An 18,363-nucleotide genomic window follows, 5' to 3' on the forward strand; every position below is an offset into this window, starting at 1 on the left:
TATTTTACTGTCGGGGAAAACTACCACCAACAATTGGAAGTTAACACTGTGTTTTAATTATGTGCAGCAGTGACATAGCCTTTTCTATACTCACTGATCTTCTTTAGTTAATAAACTGTTTTCCACATCACAGATCTTCAAATATTTGAAGAAAATTTTCTTTTTCTTGTAAATCACCCCCCTGACCTCTGCACTAGTAATTACTGGCTACATGATAGAGTTTAAAAAGTTTTCCACACTGTTTGATGGTTTTTCTTGTTGAACAAGGATCTGCCAATTCCTCTTAAAACACAGTATATATTTAAGTATTTAAATACTTTATTTTATAAAGACACACAACAGTCCTGTAGTGTTGTGGTCCCTTGTTCCAAGCTTGTCTGTTAACTTGTGTTGTTGTTGTTTCCTTCCTCTGAATTATTGTGGGTCTGTCTGGGGTAAACATAAGGCTGTCATTGATGCCTGGTCCACTTACTCATTTGTTAGAAATTTTCATGGTAGCTCCAGAAACAGTAGCACTCATTAGCTTTTCTTTTAAAAATTTTGTTTTCGATAGTATGATTTGTTACTTTTTTCTTGCTCTTTCCTTTTGATTTTCTTTATTTTAGAGTTTTGATTTTTCCATTACAGACAAACAGGAACTTTCTCCTTTTATCTTTCTGTTCTCTGATTTATGATAAATTTAGTTTCCTTTGGCCTGGCATTTGCTTCAGCGGGCAGTCTTCCTTCAAGTACCTCCCTGATTGATGTGTAATCTTTGATATCTTCCATTAGCCTCCAGGATCACTAAGTTCAAGGCCCCCTTGGAACCTAAGGAGCCCTGCCGCGGAGCTGAAGGCCTTCAGAGTCCTTGGGGTGATTGACAAGGTAATTCTTCAGCGTCTCTTCAAGAGTTCAGTCATAAATCGACTGCATGCTGACATTCGGTCTTTGAAGCTTTGGATCTTAAGGATATGAAACAAAAGGAGAAAATGACTCAAATGCATCTGCACTTTAAAATAACAAAAGCAGCAGAGGAAAAGCTTTTATCTAAGCAATTCATGTAAGGTCATGCAAAATATATTTGCGCAAAGGAGAAGGTGCATGCTTGTTAGCATTCAGTCGAGTAAGGGGTTTTATTTTCTAAAAGTGAGGTTGTAGGAAGATGTGCTTTGTGACACTCAGACTTGCAGTCATGCTAAACATGACTTAATGTAGCCACTGTAATGGTCAAGATGAAAGTTGGCATTCCCAATAACCCGAGTCTATTGAACTCTGACTGTATGTCATCCTCATAGTAGGCATTTTATATAAAACGGTTTACAGGGTCCTTCCTACAGTCCCATTATTTGTATCTTAGTGGGAAAATGATAAAAAAAACATGTGGAGTAACTTATCCCGAAGTTTTAGCCAACACAGAGGAGAGCTGGGCTCAAACCTTGATCTTGGTTCACTCTAAAAACTCTTTTTCCCAGTACATTAAACCCATCTGCACACACATGGCCTCACGGCCACACAGCTACACGGACACACACAGACAGACAGATACATAGACACACACACACTCGCACGCTCACGTGTGTTCATAATTTAAAATTTGGAATCAAAGTACTGTGATGACAGATACCTGCCATTGAGCAGTGCAGGTTTGGTGACCTCTCAGCTGTCCTGCGTGTTGGTCAGTACCAGGCCTGTCAGGTAGTTGGAGTATTTTGGATATGTTTGTTCTTCCATTTTAACATCAAAGAAAATGTCTTGTTTAATGTTATTATATAAATGAATCTAGACTTCTTCACCAGTAAGGTTCTTTTCTGAAGCACCTTAGTGTTGTTTTTGTTCATATGGTGCTTCTTGCGTTTTGAACTATGCTTGTGATTCCATGTTAAAATTTATCTGGATACAGTGTATCTCAGGAAGTCCAGACAGGAGCTCACAGTCTGGAGACCTCCGAAGAGAACATTAAGTCCCATATTTTGTGAAACTCTTGGTGTTTTACTCTTTTAAGGATTGTTTTCTTAGATCAGTGTGACTGAAGTTTGTACATAAAGAATTCTGAGTCATAGGGATTTTTGTGTTTGTTTCAGTCTGAAATATCCCCGACTGTGTTTTCCTTTGGGCCTTTCATTGTGAAGAACATTTTCTGGGAGTAGGCAGAGCCAGGCCGTAATCGGGTGGTTGCCTAGACTTGTTTCTCTTGATGCTGTGACCCTTCATTGCTGTCTGTGAGCTTCAAGCCACTCTGTGGTTCCTGTGATAGAGAAGAGCCCTGCAGGTTTATACAAACTGAGCTGTGGCAGTGGAGGAGTCCCTAGTCTGTAGTTGAGCACAGGCCTCCCCTCTGTTAACCTAGGAAATGTGCTTGATGTTTTACAGAGGCCATTTTCTAAGTAGAGAGAAGGAACTCTGTATCTTGGAATTAATAAGCTTTGCAAATAATCTTGAAGTTCATAACATAATGCCTGCTTACAAACCTCCAATAGGTAGATTTTTTTTTTAAAATTGGGTTGTTAGAGATAAATTTCTTTCTCTTTTACTGAGGAGCACCTTAAATTTGCATTTTAGAAACTTGGAGTTTGGAAGAGAAGTGTTGAATAATTCAAAAGTCTAGAAAGCACATAGCCTAGATAAACATAGATTCTGTACAACAATTTCTCTAATTGTTTTATTATAGTATTTGCTATTTATGAATTACTTTGAGTTCTTAACAAAGGACAGTCATGTATTGAACTTTATTAGGATAAGAATTTTATAAACCTCTGTCTAGAAAGTAAAGCAGACTTATTCATTAGTATGTAGACTGTAAGTTTCATGAGAACAGTGTTGTGCCTTTATTGCTCACTGTATTGTTCGTTTCTAGAATGATGCCGAGCATGTAACGGGGCACTCAATAAGTAGATGAATGCGTGAATTGAAATGGCAAGAACTTAAAATATATTGTAGATAGAGTGACACCTACTGGTATGATTTGAGACTGCCGCATGGTGCCATTCTAAAGGTGACTGCTCACTGGGGTCTTTCCCCACAGGGACAGTCATTTCACAGCTGTTTGCTGGCTTGGTATTCAGACAGTAGTAAACGACGTCTGTTTCTTGATTGAGATTATAAAAGCCTTCATTCACATACTTACACAACAAGGAATTTAAGTACCAGGGCTCTTGGAATATAAATAACTAGGTGCCCATTCAGTGGTGGGAATGATGTGCCTGGTGAAGGCCCTCAGCCAATCAGAGGAAGAACAGCCAGGAAGAGGATGCGTTTAGCCTGATAGAATCATGTGTAGGCTTCAGGTATGTGAGGGCCAGGTGGAAGAGCTTTATCTGTGTTTGCCGAAATCTGGAGGGCAGATGGGGATGTAGATTATGCCAGAACAAGTGCATGCTAGGATCATTTCAGGAAAGCCAGGACATCAGGCTCCACTGGGAGAGAGCAGTATGGAGTGAGACTGCTTGTTAGTCATGTCCACTCGACCCATCACCAGTACACACCTAGAACCAGAGGAGGCCAAACTACAGAAAAACAGTTTAACTCATGATCAGAAATACCTCCAAGGATTAATATCTTCACCAAAGGCAGACTAGATCCAGACCAGTGGTGGGGTTGCTGTGCATGGAATCCAAGCATGTAACAGATTTTTATATTAGATAACTGTTTAAAGAGTTCTTTAAGCTCCCAGATGGATGTATATGTATTTTCCTGGTGCAGTTGTGAGAGAAAAGTGAGGTGAGTGGAAAACTATGGTGGGTGTAGTGGGTGACCACTGTTACCCTGGAAGCTGGGTGGGTGCCATGCTTTGTGATGTGTGTGTGCTGGTTGGTTTTTGTCAACTTGACACAAACTAGAGTCTCCTGGGAAGAGGGAACCCCAGCTGAGGAACTTCCTCCATCAGACTGGCCTGTGGGCGTGCCTGTGAGGCGTTTTCTTTTTTTTTAAATTTTTTTATCTATTATTTTTATTTTATGTGTATGAGTCTATTGCCTGCATGTTGGTAAGTGCACCTGTGTCATGTAGTGCTTGTGGCGATCAGAAGAGGGTATCAGATCCCCTGGAACTGGAGTTATGGATGGTTGTTAGCCACCATATGGATGCCGGGAATTGAACCCATGTCCTCTGGAGGAGCAGCCAGTGCTCTTAACCACTGAGCTATTTCTCCAGCCCCATGAGGCATTTTCTTAATTGTTAATTGAGGTAGGTAGGACCAGCACTGTGGGTAGTGCTGTCCCCAGGCCTATTGTCCCCAGGCTGATGGGCCATAACCTGTAAGCAAAATTAACTCTTTCCTCCCTAAGTTGGTGTTTTGCCACAACAACAGAAACCAAACTAAGACCGAAAACTGCCGGAAGCTGTTTTTTTCCTGGGAAGATTGTGGATGGATTTTGGAATTCTGGGCTCAAGGCATCATTGAATGCTCATGGCTTGATGGGCTGTTCTGTGGGAGCTGGGAAGATAGTGCTGGGAGCAGTGTAGACAATAAAGGCCTGGCTTGTGAAGTTTTAGGAGGAAATACAGACTCTCTTGGAGCTGTTTGTGTGTTATACTTGAATTAAAATTCTGTAAAACTGAAACCTTTGCTTTATTGGGACAATCAGTGCTGGTCAGTGGGAGCTAAAACAAATCAGCTGTGATAAACAAGAGACTAGCATCATTGAGGTGACATCTTCTGGGGAATATTTCCTCAGGGTCAGCACATAGAAGCTGTGGTTCAGAGGTGCCAAGTCTGCATCTCCATCTGGCAGCCACACTTGACAACGTGGAAGAGTCTCCGAGGTGGTGCTGGCTTTGAAGGTGTGACGGGATCATGGAGAGCAGGCCAAGAGAGGCCATCGGTGAAGGTGCAGCCCCAGTTGCTGAGGAGTTCCCAGCACACTGGAAATGCCAGGGTTGTGGGACATCCACCAAAGACAGGGATGTGTATGGCACAGAGCTAGCTTGAGCCTGCCTGACAAGTTGTGTATGCTACAGGTAGCAGAGCCAGAGAGGGACTGCCTCAGCCTTCTGGAGTCCAGAAGACTGTGAGTAAATCCTAGAAGCTGGATACTGACCTCTGTTCTTTGACTTCGGTTTCGGCCTAACTGTGCCTTGGAAAGGAGGAACCTCAATTGAGGGATTTCCTCCATCATACTGGCTGGCCCATGGGCAATGTCTTCGAGGATTTTCTTAATTGCTAATTGATGTAGGAGGGTCCTGGAGGGCCCAGTCCAAGGTGGGTGGTACCATCCCTGGACAGGTGGGCCTAGGCTGTATAAGAGAAGTAGTGGAACAAGCCTGTAAGCAGTGTTCCTCCATGGTCTCTGCTCCTGTTCCTCCTTGGTTTCCCTTGGAAAGCCAAATAAGCCCTTTCCTCTCCAAGTTGGTTTTGGTCAGTGTTTTAATCACAGCAACAGAGAAGTAAACTGGGACAGAGTGTGTGAAATATGGAAGCATGCTGCGTGTGTCCATCCGTGTGTACTAGGAGTGCTTATTATAGGTAATCTGCAGCTGACTCAGATACCTGGTTTGGTGGTTTGGCTGAAGTTCATGGTTATACACCTTCCAGTATCCTGTCTTGTCAGTAATGTCACTGTCACTCTGTCCTCCTCAGGGAAAGCTGGTTGAGGGGTAGATAGGACTCCATAGTATGTTGCAACTTCTTGTGAGTTAAAACAAGTTCAAAACAAAAAAGGCCGGAGAGAACACTGGGCTGGATCGCCCAAATTCATTGCTCCTCTGTGAAAAACATCTTGAACAGGGTGCTTTACAAATTGCTGTTTTTTTTAAAAAAAAAAATTACTATTTTTATTTTTATGTGTATAAGTGTATTGCCTGCATGTATGTGAGCGCACCTGTGTGGTGCAATGCCATGGAGGTCAGAAGAGGGTTTCGGATTCCCCTGGAACTGGAGTTAAGGATAGTTCGTAGCTGCCATGTGGGTGCTGGGAATCGAACCTGGGTCCTCTGCAAGAGCAGTCAGTGCTCTTAACCATGGATCCATCTCTCCAACCCCTACAAATTGCTGTTTTAAGAGGTGGCACATACTTTGTAAACCTGTCACTGTTTATTAAGCCAAGTGTCTTGGCATTTTATAATTAAGATGGCTCCCCAACTTTATCTGTTGCTGGTCCACCAGATTTTTGAGGTTGCTGTACTCTCAGGAAAATACTGGAGTTTGTATTTTACAGCTAAAATATGATTGAGAAATCTGTTGAAATTGTTCAAGCTGGTAGATGTTGAAAAATTGGTGCTTAGTTTTTGGCAATGTCTAAATAATATCCTCTATGAGAACATATAGGAAACTGAGATTAATATTTGGATATTTATTCATTGGGTTAAACTGGGTTAACTCCAAATGATTCCTGTTTGTACTGCATTTAACCCGTGTGGCCAGAGTAACTCTGTGTTAAATGGCACACAGTGTGTTGGAGTTTTGTGTCTTGAGATGTGTAAATGACATGGTGTATGGAAGTTCTGTGTTTTGAGAAATGGAGTGAAGAGCTGTGATTGCTGTATCCAGACCAGCAGCTCAAAGACACTATTTTCTCTCTCAGAGTGGAACTGGGCAGAGGCCCAGTGTGACTTCTACGCTGGTCACACAATGCTGTGCTGTCCAGAGTTCTGTTGAAAGTCCCTTGTCATATAAGAACTAGGCAGACCTTAGTTGAATGAGAAAATATAAGCAATAGATACCAACACTAAAAGGACACCAACGTTAGCACTATCTGAGAAGGATTTTAAAGTACCCATCATAAAGGTGATTTAGTGAGCAATCACAGAAAGGAAAAGGGGGTGGAGTGGGACTAGAGAGACGGCTCAGCAGTTAAGAGCATTTGCTGTTTTTGCAGAGGCCAGTTCTCAGCACCCATATGATGGCTCACAGCTGGCTGTAACTTTAGTTCCAGAGGATCCAAGCCCCTCTTCCAGCTTCTGCATGCACTGCATACACATGGTGCGCTTACATACATTCAAGCAAAACACTCATACACATAAAATAAAAAAGAAAATGAGAAAGTCTCAGCAAAGAAATAAAAGATATAAAGAAACCCAAATGCAGATTTTAGAGCTGACTAGGACAGTAAGAGAGGAGAGGGAAAGAAAAAGCCGATGGGCCAAGCAGCGGAATGGTTAAAGGAGAGTTGGTGACTGGGAGATAGAGCCGGAGAAGTTGCAAGTCTGAATAGGGGGAAATGGGCTGGGTGGTATTCAGTGACAGAATGCTTGCTTACATGTTAAATGCCCTGGCTGATTCCCGGTATTGCAGAAAGCTGAAAACTAAAAGAGAGAGAGAGAGAGAGCAGCCTGGGGGAAGGGTGAACAGAGACTGAGGAGCCTGAGAGAGATCTGGAGCAGGTCACCGTGCCATCGGGCTCAGAGGTGAAGAGAAGAGTCTGGGACTGTTCATTATTTGAGGAAGGGACACCTGGACATAAACTGTAAATTCAGGAAGCGGAGTGAACCCTGAACACAGTAAACCCAAAGAAATTCATGGCATGGTCTTCACAGGGAACTTTTAAGAACTAGTGACCAAGAAAAGTTATGGAGAGTAGAGTGGTAACCTGAGGCGTGAACCAGTGCGGGTGGCAGTTAGAAGCCTCTGGTTGGAAACCACGGAGGCCAAAGGGCACAGTACAACCCGAGTGAGACAGTGAGCGGAAGAAGCTGCCAGCCTGGATTTCTGGGTCCTGTGAAAATATCCTTCATGAAAGCCGGGTGTGGTGGTGCACGCCTGTAATCCCAGCCGTCAGGAGGCACAGGCAGGTGGATCTCTGTGAATTCAAGGCCAATCTGGTCTCCATAGTGAATCCTGGCCAGCTATGGCTACGGGGAGACCCTGTCTCCAAAAGACAGAAGAAAAAAAAAGAAAAAAAGAAAGAAAATACCCTTCACGAATGAGGGGAAATCAAGGCATTATTAGATGAAAAAGAAAGGGTTCAGCGTGAGCAACCTAGAATACTAAAATTTCTAAACAGATGGAGTGAAAAAGCAGAAATCGTAGAACAAGGGGAAGAGAAGTGGGACGGACTCTCATCTGTCTTCGAAAACATTGTGTTGTGATTGAAGCGAGAATTGTGACGTCATCTGATGTAAGGGTTTGTTTTCGTTTTTAGTTTTGAGACAGCGGTCTCATTATGTAGCGGCCCTGGCTGGCCAGGCTAGCCTTAAGCTCATAGAGATCCTGCATCTGCCTCCTTAGTGTTGGGATGAAAGGTGTGGCTGCCGTGCCTGGCGTACCTGATATGGTTTTAAAGCATGTAGAAAATAACATCTAAGATACTTGATCAGTGATGGTGAAGGAACATAAGGGGGGCGTAAAGTTCCCACACTTAACTTGTTAAAGTGATGACACCATCACTTGCTGTGTATGCATGTACGTCTGTGCGTGTGTGTGGGTGTGTGCGCATGTGCACGCGCGTGCGTACATGTGTGTGTGTGTGTGTGTGTGTGTATTTAAAAACAGCTAGAGAAATCACACAAAGCCCTGCGTAGGTAAACTATAAAAAGGTATGTTTTAGCCGGGTGTGGTGGCGCATGCCTGTAGTCCGAGCACTTGGGAGGCAGAGGCAGGCAGATCTCTGTGAGTTCAAGGCCAGCCTAGTCTACATAGTGAGTTCCAGGACAGCTGGACTACAGGGAGACCCTGTCTCAAAAAGACCAAAAGAGGAAAAAAAGGTGTGTTTTAAGACAGACTCTTGCAGTGCGGCGGGGGCAGTGTTGGACTTCTGCTCCTCTTGCTCCAGCCTCCTGAACACTGGGATCACAGCCATGTTCTGCCACATCCAATCTCAAGTGGAATTCCAAAATTCCTTCAAGTAACTCATAAGGTAAAGGAAGCAAACAAATAACAAACCCAGAACAAAACAAAACAAAACCATGTAAACCTTAAACCCCAACACATCATTAATTGTATTAAATGTAAATGCTCTAAATATACCAGTTAAAGAAAACAGATTGTCAGAGTGATTTAAAAATATGACCCAACTAGAGTTGATGTGTGTGAGAAATTAACTTCAAATACAATGGTATAGATAGGTTTAAAGTAAAAACACAGAAAAAGACATGCAAACATTAATCAAGAAAACGCAAGTGACTTCATGAACAGTTGGTGAAGAGTGCTTTGGATCAAAGGATGCGTTTCCCCTTTTTATTGAATTTATGTGTACTTCATACAGAATATCTTAATCATTGTTATACCCTCTTCCCTACTGGCACCCTTCCACACCCCTGCCCCCCACTGGGTTTCATGGATGTTAAGGCCTGTCAAGTCAAGTTAGGACTCTAGATAGGACGACTAGATCTCAGTGGATGAACTTACACTGAGGGATGTTTGGGGACATTAACAAAGAACGTTTATATATAGAGAGAGGAACATTGATGAGCAAGGCATGGGCTCTAGGAAGCCGTAGCCCTCCTTAGCATATACAGATCAGACTTCAGTCATAAAAGAAAGCGAAACTGTGCCTAAGAGAACTGAAAATTCCTTTATAACTTGAGACTCACTAACTTATGGAAAGCCATCAAGGGCGTATAAGAACCCAGTAGTGCTATTGAACAAGATGTTAATGGTTTAGTAGAACACACCAATAATAGAGCAACACACATTCTTGTCAGGACCCTATGGAACAAGTCCGAAGATAGACTGACCAAAAAAACAAACCTCAGCAGATCTGCAAGAATGAACCCATGCAGAGGATCTCCTCTGACTACTGCTGAATTAAACTGAATAGTGGAGAGACAGCAGGAAGCCCTACCCTCTGGGGCACAGTGTGGTACACTTACAAATAACTGGTTCACGGGCTGGAGAAGGGGTCTCAAAGGGAATTAGAAAATGCAGGGAGGGGGCCACGAAATGGCCGAGCAGGTCAAGGTGTCTGCCACTGTTCCTGAAGACCTGAGTTCAATCCCTGGGACCCATGTAGTGGAGAGAGAGAATGGACCCCTCAAGTTGTCTTCTGACCTCCACGTGCATGCCATAGCATGCACCTCCCCACCTTTCACTTACACACAAAATAGTCAAAAATTTAAAAAAATGCATAAAGCTGAACATGCATTTAAAGTATATTTACATGTCTATTACTGCTAAATATGATATGATATGAAGCTATTGCTATAGTGCATTCACAGGTTGTAATTTGAGAATAGTTACTGTAAACTATTCTAAATACAAATTAAGAATGTTGCATGAATCTAAAAAACATATTTATGGGGTAGGCATGGTGGCACATGCCTTTAATCCCAGCACTTAGGAGGCAGAGGCAGGTGGATCTGTTTAAGTTCATGGCTAGCCTGGTCTACATAGAGAGTTCCAGGCCAACTAGGGCTACAGGGAGACCCTGTCTCAAAAAAACAAAAACAAAACAAAACAAAACAAAAGTATTTTGGGGGCTGGGAGAGATGTGTTAGTGGTTAAGAGCACTGGCTGCTGGTTCAGAGGACCTGGGCTCAAATCCCAGCACCCATATGGCAGCTAGCAACTGTAACTCCACTTCCAGGGGATCCAGTGCTCTCTTCTGTCCTCCATGGGCATTGCATGACATGGGTGCACTTACTTACATACATGCAGGCATGACACTCATAAATTAAAAATAAATAAAAAACAAAGCTTTTTACTGTAATGTTCACAGCTAGGAGTAGTGGTACATGCCTTTAATCACCCCACTCTGGAGGCAGAGGGGCGGAGGGGCAGAGGGGCAGAGGCAGGCAGATCTCTGTGAGATCAAGGCCAGCCTGATCTGCATAGTGACATTTGGGTCTCCAGGGAGACCCTGTCTCAAAACAAAACAAACAAAAAAAAAACCTAAAAAAACTGCAATATATTCATAGCAGAGACTTCCTAAAAATTATAACAGGATGTTGTTTACTAGGAAAATACTGCTTCAAAAGACAAGGTCTCAATGTTGTAGCCCTGACTGGCCTAGACCAGACTGGCCTCAAATGCACAGAAATCCTCCTGCCTCGAGTGCTGGGATTAAAGGTATGTACCACCGTGCCAGGCATATTAGCTAAGTTTCGTTGTAATAGGTAAGGAGTACATTACAGCAATAATTACTAATTCTTATCTCCTGTGTAGTTTCGTCTTTTCTCTTTGTCTTGCATCACTGTGACTCCTCCTTAGAGGAAGCCATGGAACAGAGCTGTATGTAGGTAAAATAGAGTGCATGATTGCAGGCCACCACCAATGAGATGGACCAGTGGACACATATAACGCAACTTCTTTTTTTGACAGGGTCTCCCTAGTCCCAGTCTGCCTAGAAGTCACTATATGAACCAGGCTGGCTTCAGTCTCACAGAGATCCACCTGTCTCCTGAGGGCTTGATGCAACTTTGAAAAATGTTTTATTGTGAAACAATTGTAGATTGTAAGGAATTGGCAGTGATTGTACAGAGAGATGCCATATACCCTGCATTTATGGTTTTCTTGTAATTATTTAGTGAACTAAATTAATGAATACTTCTGTGAGATGCCAGAAAGACAGTTATTAGAAGTGTATATTAGAAAAGAAGAAAGATCTGACATTGGGGATCTTAAGATTCTACCATAGGAATCTAGAAGAAGAAACTCAGCTCTCGAGTGAGCAGAATACAAGAGCCAGAGCCAGAATCGATGGAATGAAAGCAGGAGATCAACAGGGAAATTAGCAAAGCTAAAAGCTAGTGCTCGGAAAAGATCAGTAAGACTGCTGAGCCTGGAGCTCTCTCCTGAAAGAAAGCTGTGTATTAGAACTAGGAGAGGGGACAGCCTTCCATCCTGTATACACTGCGAGTCTGATGGCGTGCAGTGCACAGCTCATATGTGTTTTAATTGCCTGGACAACATGCACACTTCCTTAAAGGCACAGCCTGTTCAAGCTCAGGGAAGAACAGACAGAATGAGCAAGTATGTTAAGGAAACTGAGTCAGTTAACCATCCAAAATAGGAAGTGCTAGGCCCAAATGGGTTTGTCGGTCAAACATTTACAGAATAAATTGAGCCCTCAGAGGCCAGAAGAGGGCATGAAACTGGAGTTACAGATGGTTGTGAGTCACCATGTAGGTGCTGGGGACAGAACCTGGGTCCTTTGGGGGAGCCACAAGTGCCCGTAACTGCTGATCCATCTCTCCAGCCCGATACAGCCATTTTAAAAAGGCAGTTTGATCGATGTTCTCAAGTTGAATGAGTGGTGCTATAACCACACAGTGGAATATTACTTGTCAGTAAAAAAGAAACTAATTGTCCAACCCTGTAACATGAAGGAGCTTTAAATACACATTACTAACTGAAAGACAACTGTCTGGAAAGGCTACATAGCATGTGACTCCAATTATGTGAATTCTAGTAAAGGCAAAAGTATGGAGACATAAAAAAAAGGTCAGTGGTTACTAGATACTGGATGAGAGGGCAGGATGAGTGACAGAATGTGGAGGAGCTCTAGGGCTGCACAACCGGAGCATGGTGTTATAATGGAAGATAGATCAACCTCGTGTGAGCTGTAGTCTGTGGTGAAAGTTCACGTGGCCGCTCTGGCGGAGGGAAGCTGCTTGTGGTAGCAGGCTGTGTGCTGTGGGGTCAGTGGTGTGAGTGGAAACTTTTCGCATTTCTTGCTTAGTTTTGTCATGAACCTAAAACCATTCTAAACAGTCTATTTAAAATGAAGAAAATCAGTGTGCTCACCGTATCCGAAACTGTAATGCTTTAGTGGTGTGGAAATCTTGAGCTGGGGAGGAGCATGTGGTCTGGACTGGCCAGACTCTGCAGCTGTGGGGCATCTGCTGGGCCTTTGCAGGTGTCGGGATCCTTTGAGTTGGCCTGGGGTTGATGCACTGTGTAGCACACAGGCTTCTGAGGTCCCTGTGGGCTCTTTGGAACCTGATCTCAGAGAAGGTGTGCACTTTGTCTAGTCGCCAAGTGGTGTTGGAATCAGTCCTGTCTCCTTGGTAGAACTGAATTGCTGTGGCTATAACGGTCATGCTTTCCACCAACTTTTGCTTTTTCATTATCCTTTTAAAAATTTATATAAAAAATGTGCCTAATTAATATAAGTCACTATGTGAGTAACAGTATTCTTAACATTCCGGCAGCTGTAAAGTCCCTTGGTAACTACAGAGGTTCAGCAGCGCTAACGTAATAGCCGTTCGGGGTGTCAGGTTCCTGACTTGCACACTGAGGATTTTACAGACACCTGATGTCTTCAAATTGAAGCATTTTAAAGACAAAATATTATGATTATATTTATTGATTAAAAATTAGAAAATTGAAATGTATGCCACTACCATTTTTAATAAGAAACTTCTTCTAATATAATTGTGTTGAAATAAGGGGCAGCCATATGTTTGAGAGATATGTTTTAGTTCCGTTTATTAATAGTCAGTGTCTTGATAGTACATTTATGCCTGGTGTGGTGGAACATGCCTTTAATGCAGCACTTGGGAGGCAGAGGCAGAAGCAGATCGAGACCATCCTGGTTGCGATGGTTTGAATGCAAATGTCCCCCAGAAGCTCTAAGTATTTGGACATTTTGTCCCCAGTTGGTGGTGGTGCTTTGGGAGATCTTAGAAGGTGTGACCTTGCTGGAGGAAGCACGCCACTTGGGGTGGTCTTAGAGAGCTCTTAAGCCTTGCTGCATCTTGAGATGCTCTCTTGCTTCCTGTGCCTGCTTGAAGATGTGAGAGCTTAACTTCTGCTCCCCCTCTAGCCACCTCTGCTGCCATGCCTCCTCGCCTTGATGGACTGACTCTTGCCCCTTTGGGACCATAAGCTAAATAAACTCTTCCTTTTATAAGTTCCTTTGGTCATGGTGTTTATCACAGCAAAAGAAAAGTAACTAACACACTGGTAGCGAGTTCCAGGCTAGCCAGTGCTATGTAGTGATACCCTATCTCAAAAAAAAACACAATCACCCCCCAGACACACACCTCCAAAACCATGTTTATGATTAAGAATACTTCTAGTTATAAGATCTATCGATTTAGCATTTTATTACAAAATCCTTGATATATAAGTATTAATTTGTTGGATTTACAGGATATTCATTTTGTTCAAAGAACTCAAATTCTTTTACTATTTAAATATAATTTTTTAAAGATCTGTTTAGGAATGGGGCAATTTTATACTATTTAAGTATAATTTCTTAAGATTTTTTAGGAATAAGGGTTATTTTATTTTATTTTTTTAAGTAACCATGGAGTAGAGGCACTAGTTTCCTGCTACCTTCTATAAGTTAGCTTATGTAATCTCAGACTTAGAACGGACTTCATGATCATGTGACCCAGGAAATTACCTATTTTATGGTTATGTAAAATGCACTGTTAGTTGGCTCTTTAGCCAGGTGTTAGATGCTGGGACTAGGTGGTGCACCTTTAAGACAGGTTCTCCTTTGTTCTGGCTGGAGAAAGACAGGTAACCACTATATCCCCTGCAGACCTGGAACTCACTAAGTAGACCAGGCTGGCCTTGAACTCATAGAGATCCACCTACCTCTGCCTCCCTAGTGCTGGGACTAAAGGCATGCACCACCAAGCCTGGCTTAAATTTTATCTTGATTAAAATTGGACTAACTTTCAGTCTGTTGAAATATCTTTGGCTCTTGTATAATTTTTTCCTTTGGGGTAAGTAAATTGCCTTATTTTTCTGTGTTTCTGTCACTGTTAATTCCCAGACCCTCAGAGAGAACTGTCCACAGACCTGATGTGCAGATGCTGGAATTGTCCTACCGCCTCGTGGTTCTCTGAGTTCATTCCTGACCCCCTCTTTTGCTGGCTCCATCCATTGGTTTTCTTGGTTTTCCTGGCTCTCCTCTTCACGTGTGCCTCTGCTAGTCTAGGGGTTTCTTCATCAGCCTCCTCTGCTGTCACAGTGCTCCTGTGCTCAGTGCTGGCCTCTGCTGTCACAGTGATCCTATGCTCAGTGCTGTCCTCTGCTGTCACAGTGCTCCTGTGCTCAGTGCTGGCCTCTGCTGTCACAGTGCTCCTGTGCTCAGTGCTGGCCTCTTTCCCACTTCACATGGCTTCTACCACCTGTCTCATTGCACATCCTCCAGGGATGAGCCTTAGTCTTTGGCTGGGAACTGGTTATCTCTTATTTCTGGGGCTCTGTGCAAGACTTGGCTTTGTTTGTTCGCTGTGCTCAGTGTTTGCTCGCTGCCTTTCACCCCATGTCCTGTTAGTGTTACAATCATTATTGCAGATGAGATCTTTTAAATTTTCTTTCTGATTAGTTAATGGAGTTTCTAGAGGGGCCAGTGAGCCACATTTATGGGAGTATGAATTAGAAACATTGGACAGCCTCTCAGCACATGGCATGGTTTCTGTTGACCTTTTGCAAGTCATTATTAAGTGTGTTTTTAAATGTAATATGGCCAAGTCCTGTTGGTGACATGTAGCTAAAATGCTTATTTTAGATTGACCCAGGTCTCTCTAGGTACTAGTAGTAATATCCAGTCCATTTTTCCTTCATCCCTGTTTCAGATTGAAACTCAGACATACGAAATCATGTCTAAGTTCACAGCATATACCCATTTTCTTTACCTCCTTTTCCTCCTATACCATCCACACTGCAATCGTTCATAAAACTGATGCTTTGGAAAGTGAGCTCCTAAAACTAAACTTACAAAACTTAAGTTCTCCTGCTTAAAACTTTACCACATGCTGGGCGTGATGGCGCACGCCTTTGAGTCCAGGACTTAGGAGGCAGAGGCTGGAGGATCTCTGTGAGTTTGAGGCCAGCCTGGTCTCCATTGCGAATCCAGGCCAGGGGTGGCTACCTTACTATATACTGTAAACCCTTACTATATCACACAGATGCAGGTGAATGTCCAGACTTCCTAGGTAAGCCTTCACAGCCCTTGTTGATTCTCACTGGATCTTCCCCTGCAGGATGAACCATGACCACATCAGCACAGGTCAGCAAGTGCTGGTGTCTGTGCTCTCCTCTCCCCCCCCCACCCCGTTCCCCTTTTCTTCCTCATTTACCTTTTTCTCACCCTTTGTGCTTCAGTTGTCCGTGTGACACACCTGGAAGGAGAACTTCATTGGGGATTTTGTCTCCATCAGACTGGCCTGTGGGCGTGTCTGTGGGACGTTTTCTTGACTGTCAATGACGCGAGGGACCAGTCCACTGTGGTTGGTGTCACCCATGCAGGCACCTCGGTTGTTTAAGAAAGCAGGTTGAGCACAAGCCAGAGGAGCAAACCAGTAAGCAGCATTCCTCGGTGATCTCTGCTTCAGCTCCTGTCTCTAGGTTCCCACCGAGTTCCTGCCTTATCCTTTGATGTTGGATTTTGAGCTGGGAGTTGTGTGATGCAATAAACCCTTCTTTCCTCAAGTTGGCCATACTGTTTATCACAGCACTAGAGAAGCAAAATGAGGCATCTTAATTCCTGTCTTTGAAATTTTCCGTGTTGGTCCATAGTGTGCACCAGTTTTGTCTGTCCGTCCGTCCGTCCACCCGTCCGTCCGTCTGTCTGTCTGATAATTACTTTTAACTCACACTGGCCTGGAACTCACTCTGTAATTCGGATTGGCCTAGAACTCCAGGCAGTCCTGCCTTGGCTTCTCAAGGTGGGGATTCTAGGTGGGAGCCACCCTGTCCAGCTCTGAGCAGTAGTTTTCGATGTTTTCTGTGCCTCTTCCAACAAGCCTTCAGGTTCCTCAAATGGCCAGGCATACTCACTGACTGATTTTGAGGGCAGCTGGAAGAGACAGCAAGTGTGCTAGATGCAGTCAAGTGACCGCTGAGGTTTGGCGGCACCAGCATCAGTCTGAGCCCTGGCCTCCGCTCGCTTGTCGATGGTTGGCAGGCACGTTGTCGCCGCCAGTGAACTGCTGGTCTTACGGTGAGTGCTGTGCCTGTTTCACATGTGCTTTAACATGTTTGGGGACTTTTCAGAATGTGAACACGTATTCTTATACCAAGTACATTTTCTAGATTATACTAAAGTGTTAAAACTTTAAAGCTTTATTCATTTTTATTTTAGTGTGTATGGGTGTCCTGTCTGCGTGGATATAAGTGCACCCATATGTACAATGTCAGCAAAGTCCAAAAGAGGGCATCGGATTCCCTGGAACTGGAGTTACCCACAGTTGTCAGCCACCGTGCGGGTGCTGGAAACAAACCCAGGTCCTCTGCAAGAGCAGCCAGTACTCTTAACTGCTGAGTCATCTCTCCAGTACCCAAACATTAAATTTTAACCAATCCCTGAACTTTGGCTTCATCTGCTATGAAAATATAGATGTATTTAAAAAATTTAAAATTACAGCCGGGTGTGGTGGCTCACGCCTTTTATCCCAGCACTCAGGAGGCAGAGGCAGGCAGATCTCTGTGAGTTCAAGGCCAGCCTGGTCTACATGGTGAGTTCCAGGACAGCTGGGGCTACAGGGAGACCCTGTCTCAAAAAGACCAAAAAAAAAAAAAAAAAAATTATAGTTCTAAAGTTCTTTGCTTTCGAGGCATTTTCTTTTGGAAATTGGGCTGGTATTGATGGACAGGAAAATGCTGCTCTGTTGTCACCATGCGTGAGCATCTTCTGACTGGTCCGTGCTCGCCTCTTCTCTTCAGTGTATGAAAGAGCTGTGCAGACACCGCTGCTGCTTGAGGCTCGTTTCTGTCTTCAGGCATTATAAACTGGCACAGAGCGCGGGGCGGGCCTCTGTAGGGACCCGACCCTGCACTCCACCTTGGGAGTGTGAGGTTCTCCAGCAGATGCAGAAATGGATCTAAAGCTAAATACTGTAGTTTTTTTCTTTTTGGGTCTTTTTGGGATAAGATCTCCCTGTAGCCCCAACTTGCCTGGAACTTGCTGTATAGACCAGGCTAACCTTGAACTAACAGAGATCTGCCTTCCTCTGCCTCCTGAGTGCTGGGATTGAAGGCGTGCAATGCCTGCTAATAGACTGTAGTTTTAATTGAATTAATTTTCATGTGAATTAGACAATGTCAAATCACCATCTCAAGGGAACTTCAGAATTCAAATCAGAGAAACAGGATAAATAATTTTACTCTGGAATTGAATGGCATAACTGAACTTGGGCCCTACAAACCCAGAACTTTAGAGTTTTAACCTCTCTTTAGCATAATCACTTTATGGCCTTGGGCAAATTCTTCACACAAACAGAAAACAGGATGACAAAGGTGTGGAGCTGCACTTCACTGCATTTGGATCTAAGAGCCTCCTGAGTGGTTGTTTTTCTAGCTCTTCAGTAATTCTGTTTTAAACTCAGCCTCTGTCTTTTATACTCTGCCTTTTGCTATATTTATATCCAGTTTCCGTACAAAGGCACACCATGTCCTTTGGAAGCAGGTTTTATGAAGTAATAGTATATAGGCCTAGGACTTGAAAAATTATACAAAGTGAAACTCTCTTTTTCCTGTATATAAAAGCCATTTCTGTGATGGGGTATTGTTCGCTGAGTCATTCAGTCCTCCTCCTGGAGGCGCCATTGAGG

At 43.5% G+C, this 18,363-nt stretch overlaps 1 protein-coding gene across 5 annotated transcripts in view; it reads left to right on the top strand.

The window, feature by feature from the left end:
- The window catches only part of Rps6kc1 (ribosomal protein S6 kinase C1), a 250,085-nt gene that overhangs the window by 118,058 nt on the left and 113,664 nt on the right, over nt 1-18,363 (top strand). For 4 of the 5 annotated variants that reach the window (XM_029559456.1, XM_029559457.1, XM_008824853.3 and 1 more), the window contains one exon: nt 772-864. The exons of the other annotated variant lie outside the window; for it this stretch is intronic. In XM_029559456.1, the coding sequence (XP_029415316.1) occupies nt 772-864 (93 nt within the window). The remainder of the gene's footprint in view (nt 1-771; nt 865-18,363) is intronic. 5 annotated transcript variants of the gene reach the window in all.

This window comes from Nannospalax galili, unplaced genomic scaffold (genome assembly GCF_000622305.1).
Source record: "Nannospalax galili isolate Female #2095 unplaced genomic scaffold, S.galili_v1.0 scaffold648, whole genome shotgun sequence".
NCBI lineage: Eukaryota > Metazoa > Chordata > Mammalia > Rodentia > Spalacidae > Nannospalax > Nannospalax galili.